At 45.1% G+C, this 21,726-nt stretch overlaps 1 protein-coding gene across 1 annotated transcript in view; it reads left to right on the top strand.

Annotated features, from left to right (window-relative positions):
• Nucleotides 1–14,822, top strand: part of ADCY9 (adenylate cyclase 9) — a 133,533-nt gene extending 118,711 nt beyond the window's left edge. The window contains exons 8-10 of the mRNA XM_029220189.1: nt 96–244; nt 4,844–4,885; nt 10,434–14,822. Of these exons, the coding sequence (XP_029076022.1) occupies nt 96–244; nt 4,844–4,885; nt 10,434–11,625 (1,383 nt within the window). The 3' untranslated portion in view covers nt 11,626–14,822. The remainder of the gene's footprint in view (nt 1–95; nt 245–4,843; nt 4,886–10,433) is intronic.
• Nucleotides 14,823–21,726: the final 6,904 nt, after the last annotated feature.

Below are 21,726 nucleotides of genomic sequence, written 5' to 3'. Positions count from 1 at the left end.
TTTGCTCTTGGGATGCCCAGGTGGAGGGAAGGCAGGTGAGTCCGTGTGGCAAGGAGGGGGCCTGGGGTCCTCACCGAGCCTGCCCCTCATTGCAGTCTACCGTGTTCACGGGCTCGGCTGTCCTGATCACCGTGGTGCACTACTGTAACTTCTGCCAGCTCAGCTCCTGGATGAGGTCCTCCTTGGCCACAGTCGTCGGGGCCGGGCCCCTGCTGCTGCTCTACGTCTCCCTCTGCCCAGACAGGTACGTGCACTGTGCCCTCCACAGAAGGACCACCTTTCTTCTTCTCCTTCTCACTTTTTCTTTTTGTTTTAATTGAAATATAATTGACATAGAACGTATTAGTTTCAGGTGCACTATGTAATGATTTAATATTTGTGTATATTGTGAAATAATCACCACAGTAAGTCTAGTTAACATTTATCACCACACAAATATTTTTTTCTCGTGATGAGAACTTTTAAGAGTTATTCTTGGGGGAATTCCCTGCCGGTCCAGTGGTTAGGACTCTGAGCTTTCACTGCCGAGGGTGCGGGTTCGATCCCTGGTCAGGGAACTAAGATCCCACAAGCCATGCTGCATGGCCAAAAAACAAAACAAAACATGTTACTTTCTCAGCAACTTTCAAATATACAGTACAGTATCATTAACTGTGGTCCCCATGCTGTGCATTACTTCCCCAGGACTTATTTATTTTATAACTGGAAATTTGTACCTTTTGACCACCTTCACCCATTTCACTCACCTCCCACCCCTGCCTCTGGCAACCACCAGTCTGTTCTCTGTATCTATGAGTTCATGGGGGTTTTTGTTTGTCTTAAGATTCTACATATAACTGAGATCATACGGTATTTGTCTTTCTCTGTCTGACTTATTTCACTTAACATAATGCTTTTAAGGTCTGTCTATGTTGTCACAAATGGCAGGATTTTCCTTCTTTTTTATGGCTGAGTAATACTCCATTGTATATATACCACATCTTCTTTATCCATTCATCCATTGATGGACACTTAGGTTGCTTCCCCTCTTGACTATTGTAAATAGTACTGTAATGAACATGGGGGTGCAGATGTCTTTTCAAGTTACTGTTTTTGTTTCCTTCAGATATATTCCTAATAGTGGAACTGCTAGGTCATATGATAGTTCTGTTTTTAATTTGGGGGGAGCCTACATACTGTTTTCCATAGTGGCTGTACCAATTTACATTCCCACCAATAGTGCACGAGGCTTCTCTTCACATCTTCAACAACGCTTGCTATTTCTTGTCTTTTTTATATTACCTGTTCTAACGGGTGTGAGGTGATGTTTTACTGTGGTTTTGGTTTGCATTTCCCTGATGATTAGGGATGTTGAGCAGCTTTTCATGTACCCATTGGCTATCTCTGTCTACTTTGGAAAAATGTCTATTTAGATCCTCTGTCCATTTTTTAACCAGATTGTTGGATTTTGCTGTTGAGTTGTGTCTGTCACTTGCACTTTCTCGTCAGGACTAATGCACTCCACCCGAACAGACATTTCCTGTCACAACATGAAATAGCTTTCAGCACACATAAAGTCAACAACTTGATGAAATGCCCAAAGAGTAATATACAAACGAAAGAAAAAGAAAATAACTTTAATTAAACATTATATGTATTGAATATTTGCCTGCAGACATCCTGGGGTGACCATCCCCAGCAGACATCATGCAGTAGTCACACGCTTGAGCTCACAGTTGTCCCTCGGTATCTGCAGGGGATTGGTTCCCAGACCACCCCTTGGATACCAAAATTCAAGAATGCTCAAGTTCCTTCTATAAATGGCATAATATGAATATTTTCATATAATCTACTCATGCCCTCCTGTATACTTTAAATCATCTCAAGATTACTTATAATACCTAATACAATGTAAGTGCTATGTAAATAGTTGTCAGCATGTGGCAAGTTTAAGTTTTGCTTTTTTTGAACTTTCTGGGATTTTGTTTTTGCCTAATATTTTCAGTCTGAGGTTGGTTGACTCCGCAGATGCACAACCTGTGGACGCAGAGGGTCGACTGTACTTATGATGAAGAAGTTTGAATTTAAGAAAGTAGGACCAGAAGCCGTTTCGTACAAGACTATCAAGAAAATGAAGTAATAGAAGTATAGGTGACACAAAAATGAAAAGAGGAAGCTGGTCCTAACCTTTTGTAGTAGGGCCAGTGTGCCGAGACAGGTTACAGATTGTTGAAGTGGAGGAAATGAAGAAGTATGATGGTCTTGCGAGTGACCTGGCCTTATTCATAAATATCATGTCATAACAGTTCTTCATGTTGTAACAGGAAACGTTAGGGCAATGACGAATCACTGGAAATTTATCATTTATCTTGAAATCCTTCCACATATTGAAGAGTGGATTCCATCCCTGGTACTCAGATGGCCTTCAAAGCCCTCTCACGGGGACTTCCCTGGCGGTCCAGTGGTAAAGACTTCGCCTTCCAATGTAGCGGGTGTGGGTTCGATCCCTGGTCGGGGAGCTAATATCCCACATGCCTCGCAGCCAAAAAAACCAACATAAAACAGAAGCAGTATTGTAACAAATTCAATAAAGGCTTTAAAAATGGTCCACAACAACAACAACAAAATCTTTTAAAAAAAAAAAAAAAGCCCTCTCACAGATGGTGTGGGGAAGAGAAACAGGAGCTTTGTGAAGACCCCTGGGGGCAGGATGTGTTCTTACTGCTGTGCTACAAAGAATTTAAAAATTAAAATATAGAGGATGGCAGTGATAGGTGCTATATTTAAAACATCCTTTGTTAATGAAATCCAGTAAGACCCCTACCTTTCATGTGTTCTACGAATTAAATCACATTTGGTTCTTAGCTGTTAAAATGAGTCTGAAATTACCTGTTGCACATTTGCAACTGGTTTTGTGGCTTTTAACCTTTTCAACTAAATATGTAGTTGGAAATACGATGATACCTTGGATAGCAGAGTGCACACGGTGAGTAATTTATTCAGAAATTTCAGGGGAATGTCTCAAAGCCATTAAGCTTCTGTTTCTGTAACAGACTTCTCCTAAATGTTGGACTTTTTGTGTAATTGCTTATGTTTTATGTTAGCACATATTAAAGAATCATTTATTTAAAATTACAGTGGGTTTAGGTTAGCAGGATATTTCAAAGTTACATGGGACATTTCTCTATTGTGCTTTGCAGGGCATCTAACATTCCTGGCTCCCCAAACAATCAGAGGGGCCCCCAGTGTTTCCAAAATGCCCCCTAGGAATGGTATTACTGTTGCCAAGAACCATTGCTTTAGTAAACTCAGAAGTAGAAAGTGGTCCAAGTTGTCTCAATATCAGATGAAATTACCATAGTGCCTTTTGGGTATTACCAAAGCAGTGGTCAGTAATGGGCAGGGTGAGTGTCCTTCCTCAGTTTACTTCATGAAATAATAACCACATGAAAGATATTCAAGTTCTCTGCAAATTAAGATCAAAAAGGAAATAGAAATGTCATTCAGCATTTGAAAGGAAACTTTAATGAATAGTTAAATTACTTTAAGCAAAACAAAGTGTCATTCTTCCTTTCTGAAGGTGCGGCCTTTTGGAATTATGGTCATTATAAAGCTCTTTCCCAAGAGCATGAAATTCAACAATCTGACTTTTAACCTTTTAGATCCAACACAAATACCCCATCAGCCATTCACAGTGTCATTTAGTCACTGGTGCAGGCCTTTTCCACTTGGATCTAGAGAGCCGTAGCGATAGGGAACCCATCCATCGCCTTTTCACCTAGAAATCAAATAGCAGGTCTTGAGGTAGGGCTGGCGGTTGAATCTCTGCTGGACCCAGTACACCCGCATTCACGCAGAATCTTTTCAGCCTGTCCACCCTGTCACTGCTGAGCCGAACCCAGCGTAGGGAACATGTGGGGAGGACAAAACATAAACTCAACTCCTGTGAAGCTGGCGGGGGGGACTCTTCCAGCTTTGGGGAGACACAGACACGTGGGTTACAGCAGTGTCACAGTCACGTCTGGACAGGGTAAGAAGAGGACAGTTTGTGTGTAGCTCTTGCTTTTCTTTCCTTTTCTGTGAAGTCATTTAATACCTCCTGTAATCAAAAAAAGCCACTCTGAGCCCTCACTGGCCTTTGTTGCCCAGGAGAGCTGCTCACAGGTGCTCTGCAACGTCCCCTTTGCAGGGAGCAAGGCTGGGGGACCTGAAGGACGAAGCATCAGGGCACTTGCCCCGGGTGGAGAGGTTTGGGTGATTTGTGGGCCTGAGTGGACGCTGGGTAACATGACCCCAGAGGAAGCTGTGCAGCATGTGGAGAGAATGGGGCTGGGTGTCTTGGGTACCTTCCCAAGCACCAAGAGAGAGGTCTTTAGTTAGGTGTGGTTTTGATGCCTTAAAATTGGGGTTTGATTGCTTTGGGCATCACCAATAGCAAAGTCTGGCTTCTCCAGTAAGTAATCTGCCAACGCCTCCAGCGGGGCCTTTTGAAATTGATCCTTTGTCAGTAGACTTTGCTGTTTGAACATGACTGAAGTTTCTAGCCTGTAGGACACGACACCATAGATAAGTCCTTAACAGCAAAATGAAGTCCTTAGAGACTCTTCCTTGATTTCGCTTTTTAGTGGTTGTGCCTACTTTCCACAGCTGATATAAAGGCTTTTACATTGTTGTCTTTACCATTTTGTTATTCTTCATTAACACACAGCATCAAATTATAATTGAAATTTACTATCCTTAACTTTCTACCTTGATCTCCACCTTAAAAATAGGAAAGTTGTTTTTATTTAAACTCTTCTCAGATTGCTTTGTATAATGCCCTCTTTGCTTTTTATAATAATAGTTTTCTGCATTTTAATTTCAGTTCCATAATAATTTCACACCTGGATGCAGTACAGAATTTCAGGTAAGCTTTTAACATTGTGTCTATATCTGAATAAATGGGTGTAACTGTATTATTACTGCTGGTTATTTCTAAGTTTCCTGAAAAACAGTTGTATCTTGAATTAAAAAAAACAACATATGCATTCTTACAAGAGTAAGTGGAAGATATCTATTTGTTAAAATATCAGTTCATACTTATAATATCTTTGGGAAAATGAATAATTGTTAAGACATAGGCAGGGGACTTCCCTGGTGGTCCAGCGGTTAAGACTCCATGCTTCCAATGCAGGGGGCCCAGGTTCAATCCCTGGTCAGATCCCGCAGCTGAAGATCCTGTACATGGCAACAAAGATCCCGAGTACTGCAACTAATACTCCGCACAGCCTAATTAATTAATTTTTTTAAAAAAAGACATAGGCAGGTTTCTCCCACTCTCTGAAAGTAGAGCGTTCCTGTGAAAACTTTCCTAAGCCAAAAAGTGAAGAAGCAGTTTCGTTAGGACACAGCTTGCTAACGGAGGCACAGAGTAAGTTGAGGTAAAGCACAGATGCTCACAGACACAGTTCAGAGCTGTGGTGGCTGATGCTGCGATGCTCAGTGTGGTTCCAGGGAAGGAGCTTGGCGGGGCCACTCCTGCCTCTCAGGATGGCGCTGCCTCTGTAACACTCACTGAGAAACAAATGCTGAACATTAGTTTTGCTTTTTGCCTTTTTTTTAAAGGCAAAAATCCCCTTCAGATTTCTTTCATTAGCAAAAACAGGTACTAATGTAGGTCTTTCATCAAAGCAAAGCGGTGAAAAGCGAACTTTCAAAAAGCAAGGGTTTCCTGTGTTAGATTTGGTTTAATTTTATATAAGACATTAGAATGTTACAAAGGAGATCTCACAAATCAAAGAAAATTTATTCCCTAAAATATTTTGAAATAACCAACTAGAAATTTGAAACAAATAAATGTTGGGCCCTTGCTTTACTATAAACATCAAAATTAATTCTAAATAAATTGAAGTCAAAATTTTTTAAATTATATAAAACTATATAAACATCTAGAAAAAATAAAATTAAGCAGTTCTCAAGCTTCTAAGACAGAGATAACTTTCCAATCTTACAAATAATAAATAGAACCACACGCACAAAAAAATAAGACTGACCAAGGGGGTGATAAAAGCAGACTGAAAAAAATATTTGTGAGACTGTTATGTAAAGAGCTAATTAAGACCTGTGTAGATAAAAGACCAAAAAAATCACAAAAGAGGAAATGTAGTAGAAGATAAATAGGCTACTACACAAGTCATTGCACTATTAAATAACTACAGAATTCCTTCTGATCTTCAAATCATACCTTCAAAATGTTACCATGTGAATACCCAGTGTAGGCCAGGGTGTGGCACATATATGAATTGATGGTGTTTAATATAGGTTTGTTTAATCTACACAGTAACCTGATATATTAGGTAACTTTGTCCCCATTTTCCAGATAAGAAAGCTGAAGCTCAGAGAAGGAACCTGCCTATGGACACTGGCAGTGTTCAGACGCTGGCCTCCCTCACTACCAGGCCATGCTTTTTCTGCCATGCCTTATTACTTTTCAGAATGGTACAATAGTTTTGGAAAGTAATTTGGCAATCTATAAAACATAGTCATAAAAATGTCCATCACCTTTAAACTAATAATTCTGTTTTTGCTTATCTGCTGAGGAACTAATTCAGCATTTGGTAAAGGCTGCATGCCCCAAAATATTGAACATCTGATTGATAATATTGAAAGTTCATCAGCAACTTCAGTTGTCAGTAAAAAAGAAATTAATTAAATTATGATACATATACCCAAATATTACAACTGTTAAAATGCAGCAATGTGGAAAGCATTTATGGTTTTCATTTTTCATTTATTATGTGAAATTACATAGGTCTTATAGCTACAGCTAGGTATTTCATTGTATTATAAAAAAAGTAAGATATGTGATACTTACGATCTAATGATGAGTGATGATTTTTTCTCTGTTTCTACAATTAAAAAATTAAATACCTGTGGACATTTAGATGTTGGGAAGGAGAATTAAAGTGACAATAGAACAAAAACAGAATACAGATGTTTCTGTGTATGATTGACAATTATAAGATTTAGTAGCAAAACACCTAATATCCTTTTTTAAGTTAACTTTCTTTTGACATATAACACATACACAGAAAAGCCTCCAGATCATGAGGACAGCTCAGTGAATTTTCACTAGTGAACACACCCGTTTAACTGCCACCCAGACCAAGAAATAGAACATTACCCAGAAGCCCCCCTTATGCCTCCTCTTAGTGCATCCCGTCCCCATCCTAGGCATAGATTTTAAATGGCATGGAAATATACCAAAATTTTAATGCATCCCATGTTGAGCTGGCTAGAACGAGTGGTCTTTGTTTTCTGTTTTTCTCTATTTTGTAATCCCGCTTTTCCGTGATAATGAACTATACTGTATTTTACTCTGACTTCCATTTGTCCATCTATTAAGTTATCTCTTGCATTTAGTCACAAAATTCCTCCTTTTGGGACTGCCCTTTACTATTTGAATTTAGGAGTAGAACCATTGCCTTCCTTGTTCCTTCTGCAGTAGGATAAGAAGTACAGGTTGTAGAGTGGAAATAATTCTCTCACCCGCTGGTTACAGATCTTCTGTTGCAAGGCAGCCCCTTGAGCACAACATGTCAGCCTGTGCATTAGGACCCTTCCTTTTAAGCAAAGGTAAAAGCAAGCAGTGCAGTTGTTTCCCTTTCCCTGTCACACCTGCCCACGTTTCGTATTCTTCTCCACCCAGAGGGCACTGGCCTTGCCCATCCCAGGCTCAGGCCACACTGCCGGCTTTAGCTACAGCACAATTGAGGAAACCGAGACACGCCACCCAGTTCTACCACCGGGTTCTACAATGCCTGGTTCTAGGATGACCTTAAGCCTTGGTGACGTCTCCTAATAAAGAAGCTGTTCCTCAGTGTTACCACTTTGGAGAAACCGGAGGAAAGGTCAACTCCTAAGCCAAGGAAATGGGCTCATGTAGAGAAGACTCACTCCCTCCAGATTCTCTCCCTACTCTGAGCCAACAAGAGGGCTTGAGGGGCTGGACATAGATCTGTTTTAGTATCTAAAATAGTTATTTTGTTTAGTACTTTAGATTCATAGTAAGTACTGCCATTTGTTTAAATGACAGTTGGCAAAATAAATGAGTGAAGTGTGGTGCATCTTGCCATAGAGGCTGTTTTGGGTTCCTGGTTCTTAGGCATTAAGTCATAGAACCTCTGTCAGGGTCCCCAAGACCACCCTCAGGTCTGATCATTCACTTGGAGGACTCAGGACTCAGCACATGGTTGTACCCGTGGCTGTGGTTTATTACAGCAAAAGGACACAGAGCAAAATCAGCAGAGAACAAAAGTGCATGAGACAGAGTCCAGAGGAAACCAGGCGCCAGCGTTCAAGAGTCCTCTCCCAGTGGAGTTGTATGAGATGCACTTAATTCTTCCAGCGATGAGCTGTGACAGCACGTGTGAAACACCCTCCTGGGAAGCCCATCAGAGACTCCAGGGTTTTTCTTGGTGGCTGGTCACATAGGCACCCTCTGCCTGGCATGTACCAAAATTCCAGATTTTCGGAAGGAGGGCAGGTGCAGAAACCATGTTGTTTGTACAAACAGTCCAGGCACGGTGAGCCCCTCTCATCAAGGACTGGTGGGAACCCTCCCCAAATCCAAGCTCCCCAATGCCAGCCTAGGGCACCCTGCTGGTTCTACAGACATAGCCTCAGGCCCTTTCTGCACAGACCCTTAGGCCGGTAGAGACTTAGCAATACTCCAGCCCATCTTCAGTTTACTCGTGAGGAAACTGAGACCTGAAAGATGGTGTGACCTGCCCAAGGCTCTCAGAGCTCTGTGGGGAGCCAGCCCGGTCACAGTCCAGGCATCGTTACTCCAAAGCCAGGCTTTTGTGACTGTGTTTCATGGAAGGCGTTATGACCAGATTGGTCAGTTTCATTATTTTTAATATGCCTAAGTACAGGTAACATTAAAATTCATTAAAAAACACTCTGATGGTAGAATTGAGCTTTCTGTGCCATGGTACTCTCTAAACTCAGGGTCCATCTGTTCCATGTATAATTATATTCATATAAGTGACCCAGACCATTGTTATGTAAAATCTAGCGGCCTGCTCTGTGCATTTTAGAGTACATCAGGGTACAGTTTACATGAGCAGAGCAATCACAGCGTTGTAAACAGATAAAAGAGAGATGAGAAGGAAATTCAACAAACATTAACAGTGATCGCCTCTGGATGGTGTGATGATGGGTGAATCTTTTTTCTTTCTACTTTCACCCTAAATTTTATGTGATGAGTATGTAGTATTTTTAAGTGAAAAAATTATATTTAAAGAATAAACTTTAGAAGAGACTGCCCACGCTAATCTTCAGTCCTGGGATCCCAAGCTGTGGCCCTTCGGCACTGTGGAACTGTAGAACAGACCAAGTAGACTTGGTCATCAGAGGGAATAGAAATGGGCTCAGCCCTTAGAAGGGCAGTTTGGAAATTTCTAACGGAATTCTAAGTGTATTTTAAATGACTCAGCAGTTCCACTTCCAGGAGTTTATCCCACAGACAGGCTCATTCATGTGCACAAAGACACTCGGGAATATCCACTGTAACCTCGTTCCTAGTAGTCAAAGATGGACACAGCTGATCGCCGTCTGCAGGGGACTGGTTGTTACAGCACAGCCGTGTGTTAGAATAGTGCGCAACAGGAAGGTTACCTCATAGGAAAGACAGTTATTTTCCATTGTTTATACTGTTTGAGTTTCTTACAGTGTGTTACTCTTAAAAGTATACATTTTATATTATTTTTAAAAATGGTTAAGTTATCTTAAATGACTTTGGCAAAACAGAACTAACCCCAGGGCGGGTGGGAGGGAGGGGGCAGGGGAATTATATCAGAGTGTATCAGAGGACGTGAAATTTCTTGGGTGTGACAGTGGTGGTGTGATTCCATAGGGAGATGTCCTTTTTCTTAGGAGATTCGTACTGAACTCTTCAGGATTGAAGTGGCCTGATGTCTGCAGCTTACTTTCAGACTGTTCAGCAAAGTATGCCTGTGTGAGTGTGTGTGCGCATGTGCAGTTTGTGTTGACAGAGGGAAACAGCAGAGTAGCACAATGTTGGCAATTGTTGCATCCAGGAGAAGGGTATACAAATGTTTGTTTTGCCAGTCTCTTAACCTTTTTGTAAGGTTGAGATTTTTCAAAATAAAAAGTTGGGAAAAAAGAAAAGATTTTAAAAATCAAGGAGCTAAAGACTTCTGAAAAACAAAGGAAGTACAAAGCACTCATTACAGGAATCTTACAAGAGTGACTCTTTATCACGCCACATCTTTCTAAACAGAAACAGGTCACTCTGCAGCTGCAGGTGGTTGAAGGTTTGAGCTGCACAAAACTCTGTGCAGGATGCTGGTTAGCTGGGCTGGTTCAGAACCTGGAAGCACTGGGCAGTAACCTTTCCCTTAAAGATGCATTTCAGAAGGCACATCCTTTGTCCTCTCTTTCCTCTCCAGCTCCGAGAGGAATCCGTGCAACGCCTCGCTGCCGCACGACAGCAGGAGCCCAGCCAGCCTGATCGGCCAGGAGGTGATTCTTGTCTTCTTCCTCCTGCTCTTGTTGGTCTGGTTCCTGAATCGAGAATTCGAAGTCAGCTACCGCCTACACTACCACGGGGACGTGGAGGCGGACCTGCACCGCACTAAGATCCAGAGCATGAGGGACCAGGCCGACTGGCTGCTGAGAAACATCATCCCCTACCACGTGGCCGAGCAGCTGAAGGTCTCCCAGACCTACTCCAAGAACCACGACAACGGAGGAGTCATCTTCGCCAGCATCGTCAACTTCAGCGAGTTCTATGAGGAGAACTACGAGGGCGGCAAGGAGTGCTACCGGGTCCTCAACGAGCTGATCGGGGACTTCGACGAGCTCCTGAGCAAGCCGGACTACAGCAGCATCGAGAAGATCAAGACCATCGGGGCCACATACATGGCCGCGTCGGGGCTGAATGCCACACAGTGCTGTGACGGCAGCCACCCGCAGGAGCACCTGCAGATCCTGTTTGAGTTCGCCAAGGAGATGATGCGCGTGGTGGACGACTTCAACAATAACATGCTCTGGTTCAACTTCAAGCTCAGGGTGGGCTTCAACCATGGGCCCCTGACGGCAGGCGTCATTGGCACCACCAAGCTGCTGTACGACATCTGGGGAGACACGGTCAACATCGCCAGCAGGATGGACACCACGGGGGTGGAGTGCCGCATCCAGGTCAGCGAGGAAAGCTACCGCGTCCTGAGCAAGATGGGCTACGACTTCGACTACAGAGGGACGGTGAACGTCAAGGGCAAAGGCCAGATGAAGACCTACCTGTACCCCAAGTGCACGGACAACGGGATGGTGCCGCAGCACCAGCTCTCCATCTCCCCCGACATCCGAGTCCAGGTGGACGGCAGCATCGGACGCTCCCCCACGGACGAGATCACCAACCTGGTGCCTTCCATACAGAACCCGGACCAGGTGTCCCTGGGCTCCGAGAACAACACACAGGCCAGGGACACTCACCCGTCTTCTAAGAAACCCTGGAAGGAGCCCATCAAAGCCGAAGAAAGGTGTAGGTTCAGCAAAGCCATAGAGAAAAGCGACTGTGAAGAAGCAGGGGTGGAGGAAGCCAATGAACTCACCAAGCTCAACGTCTCAAAGAGGGCGTGATGCGGCCCAGCGCCGCCCGCGGTGCTCTGTCCGTCCAGGTTCCACAGTACCCGTCCCCGGACGTGGTGTCCTGTGGTCATTGCAGCCCTAACTTCTGTGTGGATCACAGTTATTCAGGGTTCATCTTCATCCATTTTTTTCCTCTTCCCCCTTGGTGTGACCATTTGGCAGTGTGGAGAACAAGTGCCTTCAGGGGCTGGCGCGGCCTGGAGTCCAGGGAAGGTGCGGCCAGGGTGTGGCGCTGGGTGGTGGTGGACGTTAAAACAGAAGCTGTGGTTAAAATATTATTTTTATTGCTTTTTCTCACGAGACACTTTTTTTTTTTTTGCTAATACAATGTTTTTGAGGTTTTTTTCTGTATACGTACTAGTGTTTTTCCAGTGACCTGACCTTTCTATGTAAACACATAGACGCACACACACTTGCATTCATGAATCTGAGATCAAGTGCCAGTAACTCACTGGGTGGGGATGCTGGGGGGTGCAGGCTGAGGACCGTAGAGGGCCATCAGCCAGGACACCGGTGTCCCCTGACCTGCGCCTTCCAAGCCAGCTGGGCCCTCAGGGGCTGTGACTGCACCCACCGCCCCCCACACCCAGCGGCTTTAGGGCTTCCTCCTCGTGCAGGCCGAGATTCCAAATGCTTACCGGCCTCACAGCTCATGAACCCAGGCCTCAGGTATCTAAAAGCCCTTTTTCATTCTGCCCCCGCCCCAAGGGGTCTTCCAGCTGGAGCGGAGGGACTTGTCTTGGAAGCTGACTCAACTGAGAGGAAACGCAAAATAAACATCCAAGGGTTGCATTTATTTATTTATTTATTTATCAGGAAATGTGTGTGTCTTGGGGAGGGTTGCCGGGTCATTCTGTCTGGGGAAGGGAAGTAGGCTGAGGGGGCGGGGTGTGGTCACAGAGGGCACAGCAGAAGGATGAGAAGATGTCCGTTAGTGCTTCAGCTACTCTGGGCCACCTCCCCCACCAGGGGCTGAGCAGGACCCCACTGGGCACGGCCTGCACACTCTGGGTCGGGGAAGCCCTCGGCCACCACTTTTCAAGCAAAAGCCCTGCTTCTGCCTCCCACCCAGGGGGTCTGCTCACGACAGGGGTGGGATCAGAACCGGCTCGCTGTGAAGCAGTTCTGGGCAGGGCACCAGGGCCGCGGGCAGCGCTTGGCTTCCACATTCAGAAAGCTTCTCCATCCTTTCCTGTTCTCAGCCTGTGCAGGACCCATTTGTGGTGGGGTTGAGCCTGGTGAGTGGATCCCAGCCCTATTTAAATGGAGCTCTTACCCTGTAAGTAGGGACAGAATCGTCTGGATGGAAATGAGGTATGGAACCGGGGAAGTACAGAAAACCCAAGGAAGTTGCTTCTGTGCCCTTTGTTGCTAATCCTGCTTGTAATTACGTTTTGCCACACTGAGTCTGAAGTTTATGTAGGATTGAACTCAGGCCAGAGTTGCCCTGTCATAGTCATATGACACCTCATTCTTAAGGTGGCTGCAGCTCATGGGATATTTGAGGACTGGCTCCTGCTCTGTGTAAGGTCTTCTCCGATGTGCCCTGTGTATTTTCTTTTCACTGGTAAATCTCTGTGTAGATTTCACATCTGCATTAAGTCCTGTTATCACTCCTCACCAAATACGTACAGAATCTGCCCTTCCCGGCATCATGAAGTATTGATTCTGATCCCCCAGCTCCCCAGGGACATGCATGGCACGGACCCCGGCAGTACGGTTGTAGCCAGGATCTCCACGTCCAGGGAGATTTGCCTTCAGGTTTTACTGTCAGATTGTTGGTCTTCCCAATGCTAGAGAAATGGAGAAAGGATGACTGTGACATTACCTCTTCTAAAGAATGTATTCTTATAAAATCCTGCAGAGATTTTATTTTTTTCTGAAAAACACTACCTGATGCTCTCCTTGTCTGTCAGGCTTGTGGGCATGTCAGGGGTTCCTTCCATCAGTATTAAGACGTGTGTTGATTGTGGGCCTCGCCCTCCGCCATCTGGCTCCAGGCTCTGCAGCTTTGGCGGCGGCTAGGGGCCTGGGTGCTTCCTGCTGTTCCCCGTGTCTCTGCTGTTCCACTCAAAACATGCTCCACAGAGTTCATCTCTGCTCACGCTTCCTCCCTATCAAACTTTTTTTTTTTTTTCCCTTCCCCTCCTGCGATTCCTGGGAAGCCAAGAGGCTGCGGATGCAGGGAGAGAGTGGTGACGTCCACCTGTCCAGTTCAGCATTGTGCAAATAGAAGCCTTTGTGGACGGTTTAAATTGTCTTTAAAAAAACACCCCGAGTGAGCCTTCCTAAGCAGCCAGTACAGATGTTCTCCTTGGGCCACCAGTGACCCAGGTCCTTCCCAGCCCCTGCTTGGAAGCATACCTCAGCACAGAACCACGGAGTGCCTGCACCCGCAGCGCCAGGCCTCTGACTCGGTGGGCATTGAGCAGACGGTGGCTGAAGACAGACGGGCTTCTGAGCAGCGGGTTCAAGCGCTTCCGATTAGGTGGAGGCGTTCTTCAGAGCGGCAATACCTCCTGTGAACTTAGGGCAGGAAGCAATACTTCAGAATTGAATGTGTGTAAATAGTTGCTTTGAGTTGCAATTGCTAGTTCTTCTTGGCCTCAGGTCAGATCAAATTATATATGTATAAATATATACAAACAAACATAAATAATTGCATCCAATGCAAACAAATGCAGAGCATCAATTATGAAACCCTCACAGAGCTTGGAGGCTGCTCACGGCTCCGTTACCCTGACTGTGCTGTGGAGACCCCTGCACATTTGCACTTGACATTGAGAGCCAAAGGGCCGCGTGCTTCCCCATTATGTGGACTGTAGTGATTTGTAGTTTCCAAAGATCTGTCCGCGTTTGCATTTCTAGACTTTCGAAGTAAGCACTTTTTGGTGGTTGTTTCGAAAAATCACGTCATGCCTAGAATCTGAAAATTAAATCTGCGAGAACCAATTGTTTGCGTTCTCCATCTTTCCTTTGCTCTACCCTTTTTAAGTTGTTAATCCTAATAATTTCAAAATGCACCCACTGAAGAAATGGACATTAAAATACTCTAAAATCTCAATATTTGATGCCTGGTATTTCCTCATCGACAAGATCGTTACCACTTCCGAGATTAGGGCGCTCCTTTTTCCCTGACATTTGTGGCTGAAATAGGAAGCTTTGCAGGTCTTTTACATCGTGACTTTGAAAACAAGGCAACTAAAAACTCTTATTGTGTGTGTATGTGTGTGTGTGTTTTAAATGGACACATTTGCTACAGTGAACTTTGGTTGAGAATTATTTATTTTTACATGGAACAGAAGCAGGTTGCAGGACAAATTTTGCTTGCGACCACATCCTGATTTTTTTAGACCTTCTAAATAGTTTTTCCCGCAGTATCTTCAGCAACTGACTGAGAAGATGAAGTAAGTTTTCTGAAAAGATGTGCTTGCATAGCCTCTTCCTTACAGAGTCCTGGGGTGCCCGTATCATGGGGAAGTCACAAACCCATTTCGGAATCTGTTTAAAGTCACAGAGCGTCTTTGCCAAAAATCACACATGCCATTTTACATGTCATAGGGGCTCACAGCACCTCCAAACCTGGAGCCAAATGCTGGCTCTGCTAGGGGTTAGAGCCTCTTCCCCCAGGGTTTTTCCTGGAGAGTTCAGTATTAATGTGCAACTTCAAAGCACAGGACCCTCTTGTCGACTCAGCAAAGGGGATGCAGATGTGGCCCCAGGCCTTGCTCATCAGATCAGAGGGATCCAGCTTCTAGGTGATCCTCCACTGGAGCCTGGTACCTGTGAGGACACTGCTTGTTGACGAGGGTGCTCTTTCCTCTGAGTCCGCGCTGCAGGCATTCCTAGGAACCTTCCGGAGGTAAGGGAATAGCTGTCTTTGTTGCGTTTCTCTAGTAGAAAGGACACCCCAGGGACTTTGGGGGTTTTCTCAAACAGTCTAGAAAGGCAGCCTCTAATTTTTGCAGTAAACCTCAGGACTTATCATTTGTGGCTTCTCTTTCATCTATTCTTTTTTCTTTTTAATCTTTTCACTCTCATTTTAGGGAGAGTTTTAAAATAAGTGTAATGAAGAATCGACCTTACCCAAATAGAGGGCTGGCCTTTTCTCTGGTTTCTTGGGAAGTGATCTCTGAGCTCTTGGAATATCATGCCTGATAAGTGTCTCTGTTTAACTGGGGCTTTGGGCCCCACCAGGTAGTCCAAAGGTGTCGTTTAGTGTGGTGATCACATGGTATTCAATTGACCTCTGCAGGGGCTGGAGACGAGTTATCTACTTTTATCTAAAATCTCTTTCACACATGGTTAATTTCTCTGCTGTGGGAATCTGTCGTTGTGGCTGCCTGGGATGGATCCCAAGTACCAGGGAGAGGAAGCTAACTGGGGCAGGAGATAAGTGAGAGGAAGTGATTAAGAAAAAGTACAGAGTTGCACACCATGTAGGCGTAAACTCAAAACCTTCCCAAGTGTCTATTTTTATACTGTTCCTTTGTAAAAATTGGTTTTTAAATAACACGACTCCAAAGAGTTGTTACTGTATGTCAGAATAACTTAAGCGTGGGGAATTCTCACATCCCTTCTGGGCCTGAAAGTTGGAAAGAGAAGGAAATTACGCAATCAGGTATTGAGCAATCTGAGTGCCTCCTGAAACCTCAGTCATCAGCAGCAGCGATTCCTAACCTTTTTTTGGGCTCGCAAAGCCTTTGATAATTTGATGAAAGTTGTGGCTCCTTCATCCAGAAAAAAAATGCACATCAAAATAAACCCACTTCGTGGGCTTCCCTGGTGGCGCAGTGGTTGAGAGTCCGCCTGCCGATATAGGGGACACGGGTTCGTGCCCCTGTCCGGGAAGATCCCACATGCCGCGGAGCAGCTAGGCCTGTGAGCCATGGCCGCTGAGCCTGCGCGTCCGGAACCTGTGCTCCGCAACGGGAGAGGCCACAACAGTGAGAGCCCCACATACCGCAAAAAATAAATAAATAAAAATTTTAAAATCCACTTCATGTTCCTGGATCCAAATCCAATACCCATGATCTACAATAACAGGAGGAATGGTGATTTTTAATTATAAGTATCTGCAGGTGAGGTTTCCAAGCACTTCTGGACTCTCTATTGGAAACGTGATTAAACAGGTTAATGCTGCTTGTTTATATATGCATTTCCAATCCAATTATATTTTAGACTTTAATGTGTGAGTTACCTAAGTACATCTGAAGAGGCACTCAAAGAACTTTTCAATATAAAGACAAAGTTCATCAGATTCTTTCCCAACAGATAAATAACGATCAGACAGTGTTTTACTGAGTACCCTACTATGTGCCAAAGCTCCTTTCACTTAGGTGGTGACAGTGCTGTGATACTTGAGAATATTTGAGGAGCACCTGTGATTAGTCACTGTTTTTCCCGACGGCTCTCCTGTTAGGAATCCCACCAGGAAACAGAAGGGAATTTTGAGACATCCCTCTCCTTGCTGACATTTTTAAATGGTGGCACCTTAGTGTCATCTGTACCCCATCAGAGATGATCTTTGTGTTATGGTCTTATGGAATATTCAGTCTTTCAAGAAAGAGCAACAGATGAGGACCATTCAGGGAAAACAACTGCACCAATATTGTGTTGGTCCCTCCCTGAGAGAGGGACCACTCCACATGGTCATATATTTTATTTTTAAAACAATCCTGATGGCGACTGGGGTCCCAGCTCGAGGGTCTCAGAGCTGAGCAGAACAAGGCACTGGCTTGGACTGACGGGGCTGGTGGTGGCCTTTCAGGAACCACACCCCCAGTGAAAGGTCTCCCTGCCCCCCCCCCCCCCCCCCCCCCCCCCCCCCCCCCCCCCCCCCCCAGAATTGCAAGAGGTTGGAGGACTAGAGCCTCTGCTGACCCCACCTCCTTCCAAGTGACCTCCAGCAGGCTGCAGTCTTCTCAGAGCTGCTCTTTCTCTGTCTTCCTCTGGGCTTTTTTTTTTTTTGCTGTACGCGGGCCCCTCACTGTTGTGGCCTCTCCCATTGCAGAGCACAGGCTCCGGACGCGCAGGCTCAGCGGCCATGGCTCACGGGCCCAGCCGCTCTGCGGCATGTGGGGTCCTCCCGAACTGGGGCACAAACTCGTGTCCCCTGCATCGGCAGGCAAACTCTCAACCACTGCGCCACCAGGGAAGCCCTCCTCTGGGCTTCTTGATCTTCTCAGCAAACAAAATTCTTGCCCTCTAGGTTGACAGGGCGAGGATTGATAGCAGAAAGGGGGAATTGTTTGGACTTGTCCATGTGATTCCAGGGAAAGGAGCAGAATGGGGGTGACATGGCCTCACACGCTCCCCTTGGAGTCCCATGGCATAGACAGCCTCGCACCCAAGGCATCCGTCTCGAATCCTGCCAGGTTCCCACCCTCTGAGGTCCCCAGCTCTGGTCTCCCCGTCTCATGGACGGCCACTCCTCGTCTCTACCTGCGGCCACCACCTGCATTCCACCATCACCTTTGACCTCCCAAGTAGGTTTCAGTGCTATGTTACCTCACTCCCAAACTTCAGGAGTACAGATAAACCTATGGCAACACGGTGAGCGGGCACTTTATTGATTTAAAGAAAGTAACTCTTTAGCTGCGAAATTCAGTTCTCACACATGCAAATGTGCCTCTACACATAAGGCAGCCTCCCATTATATGATAGTTTTCTGCCAAGGAACTCAAGACACCTGGAACCCCTTCTGTCCTCATGATGCCTCACCGAAGGCAGAGGTGGTTTTTCCTGTCCAACAGATTCGAAAGTTCAGGTTCAGCGTAGCTGAGCGGCTTGACCCCCTCAACCAGTCATTGCCAGTGATTCCCAGCTGCACAGCCAGAGACAGAGCACGCTGCCAGTCCAGACCATCTCATGGCTTGCCCCCCCTTCCTTTGCAAGAAAAGAACAAAGAATCCAGGTGGTGGGGTGAGACATGGTGCATTTAAATGGTGAGATCAGACAGTAGGTCAGCAAGTGACCGACAAGGTAAATCCATCTCCCCTTCTCTCCCTCTCCCCTTCTTTTTGTAAGACGGGATACTTGAATTGTGTGTGGAATGTTTAAGGTATTGTCTAGTGTCTGCTTAGAATGGAAAAGTTTTCAAATTATTCAAGTATCTATATGGACTTGTGTCCATCAGCTAACCAAGACCATCAGGGAATTGAGGCCAAGTTTGCAACACATCGGTGCCTTGGGAAAGATGTGTATAAAACACAGATTATGTTGGTGTCCTGTACGTCCTGCTAATGTAACAGAACTAGATCAGGTACCTTGAACACAAGATCCGTTTTTTTCCCCAACTGTTGATTACACAATAAATTTGTTATTATGTGTAATGTTAAGTTGTTTTTAAAATGCCCTTGTATATCTGCACATCTCCAGAATTTCAGGGAAGTATTAGAGGGGAAAGAAAAAACTAAATATTTTTTGGCCATTTAACTTGAAATATCATAAAACATAATTCACAATTTCTATGCCAATTTGGGGACCTTGGGCAAAAAAACGACTTTGTTGACTACAAAGGAGCAAGGAAGCCAATAGTTTAGAAGCAAGTCTTATAACATGGTGAGTTGGTGGAACTTTTCTTTTGTAATTCTAATTTGCTGGAGTGATATCTCTTCTTCCTCAAGAGTAAAGACTTCTGATGGCATCACAGATACATCTAGAGTGTTAGCTTAGCACAGAAGAACGTGGCTAAATGTTGCCCTTGGTATCCTATTTCTATTGTTAATTGCATGACAGGTTGTACTTTCCAAAAATTTCAGTCAAGGACTTCCAGAGACTTCTAAAGGTCCTAATCTACTGTAGTACCTGGAGAGCTTTTGGATTTGGTTGGTTGGTTGGTTTTTTAATATTGAAGAATGTGATTTATGTGAACTTTCAGGAAATTAATTCAACTAAAACCTAAATCTAAGAAGATAAGGTAAAACTTTTTGGGAAAAAAAAAGAGATTTGAAGCACTTATCCAGATAATTTAGGATAAAAGCATCCTTTTGCCTAAAATATTTCAAATGAGACAAAATGAATTTATTGCATGAATCACATGGATAGTGATCCAAATTCTTCAGTTCACTTTTCTTATGTAGCCAATACAATGGGCTGTTTCAATCCCTTCAGCATCTCATTTCCAAATTTCCTCATCTCCTTCTGCCACTGTCTGTTTTGTTGGCAGAATTACAATAGGAACAGACCTGCATGCTTTGAGGGAAAACCTAGCATATTCTTGTGAACTAGCCATTCAGTAGTTACCGGGACTCCAAAAGAGTTTGCCTGTGTTCCTGACTGGTGGCTCCTGTCACCGACTCAAACACAAGACGTCCCGCATCTGTTCCCGTAACAACAGCCCCATGGATGACCTCTGGCAGGAGCTCTGTAGTGCCAGCGTGACCGTCCCATGTGCCCGAGACAGTCTGGCAGCCAAGAGGAGACTGGCCTTCCTCCCTCTCTTCCCTCTGAAGTGCGGAAGGCAGCCTCATGCACTGGCCCAGCTTGAGACACTCCAAAACCCTCACCATAAACTGCCACCAAGTCCTGGGCAAGCCTGTGGCACCCACTACCCTTCAGAAGATCGTCTGCAAGTCCCTTCTGGGTTTAGCCTCAAGAAGCTGCCAGAGCAGCAAGCTGGGACTTTGGGCCTGATCCAGACTCACAAAGAGGCTCTTCATCCATCCAGTCCTGGGCTGGCCCAGGCAGCAGTGAGCCAGACTCTCAGACCAGCGTGGAAGCCAAACAGAGACCCCTGCCAATCCCACCAATGGTCCTGGGGTCTCTAAAGCGGTCCTTGGACTTGGGGGAGGTCAGGGACAGAGCAGAGGACCAGCTGGGAACACCCAGAAAAGTGGATGTCGGCAAAGTGGGGTCTCCAGCGTTCAGTGACCTAACGCAGCAGGGGCCTGGCCCCTTGTGTGCCACCACTGCAGCTGCATCGTAAGCCATTGGACGGGGTGTGCCAGACAGGGCCTCCACGGGCACACCCTCTTCACTCTACCGCATCCAACCGAAGAACCAATAACACACAAATGAGCACCAGTGAAAAACCGAGAGCCTTAACATCCTCTAGGAAACCCTGTGTCGTTTTCATGGTTTGTAACAGACAGCGTTATAGGATGGAGCCATCCCTGAGATGATCCAGTTACTAACATCAATGTCCACCGTCTTGATCCATGCACTTATCTTCATACCAAAACCAGTTCTGTGAGGCTCCCGAGTTGTGATGTAACGCAACAGGTCAGCATCGCCCCATCCTGACAGCTTTGTCCTGACAGGTCGCCAGAGCGTGTTTTCCTTGTTTTCGGTGTTGCATCACCACGAAGGGGCAACAATGGTTTGTTCCAGCAGCGTTTTGGCCATGGGTGGTTGCATGCTCCATCCTAGAATGGTCGTTCTTACATGTGGCCCCTTGCTTGTCATGGAATACAGAAAGCAATCACGGAAAAGTGTAAATCAGCTTTCCGTTGCAGAAGCATGGATAGTTTCCTTTTTTAATCGTCATGTTTTCTAGAAACTGCTCGTGGTTCTTCCTTTCCTCCCCTCCAACCTTCTTCTCATCTGCACTTTCCCATCACCTCTTTTCCACAAGATGAAAGCACTGCTGAGAGGGGGAACTCCGTTTTCTTTCAGATAAAGGGAAGGAGCCTAATTGTAAATTTTAAACATATGTAAGAAACTCCTTATGTTCTGTCAACAACCCAAAACAGGAAGAATTGTATCTGTGAACTATTAAGCTGTATCTGTATATAGATAAAAAGCCCATTATCTTTAATTCATCACTACGGACCTTGTAATCTGTTGTACATTAAAATGTTTTACTGTATCGGAGAAAACGTCACGCTACAGATCCAGAGAAGCTGGGGAAATAATTCAAAATACAGTATAATTAACTCAAATCTTGTTGTTTGTTTAGTCTGGGCATGGCACAATTTCAAGTGGAAGATGTGCTGACTATAAATTATCAACCAGAAACTGAATTTATCTGCGAGACTCCTGAGACCTCTCTAAGGCAGCGCCACTCACAGAGCTCATGGTGTGTGGGTTCACCGTGCAGCCCAAGGGGTCGCAAGCTGGTCGTTGCATTTTAATCCAGATGCAGGCATT

The sequence above is a fragment of the Monodon monoceros genome, unplaced genomic scaffold (assembly GCF_005190385.1).
Source record: "Monodon monoceros isolate NGI ecotype Baffin Bay Population unplaced genomic scaffold, NGI_Narwhal_1 Super_Scaffold_13, whole genome shotgun sequence".
NCBI classification, from domain to species: Eukaryota; Metazoa; Chordata; class Mammalia; order Artiodactyla; family Monodontidae; genus Monodon; species Monodon monoceros.
Note: the sequence above shows the minus strand (reverse complement) of the source record. Positions and strands in the feature narration are given on the sequence as shown.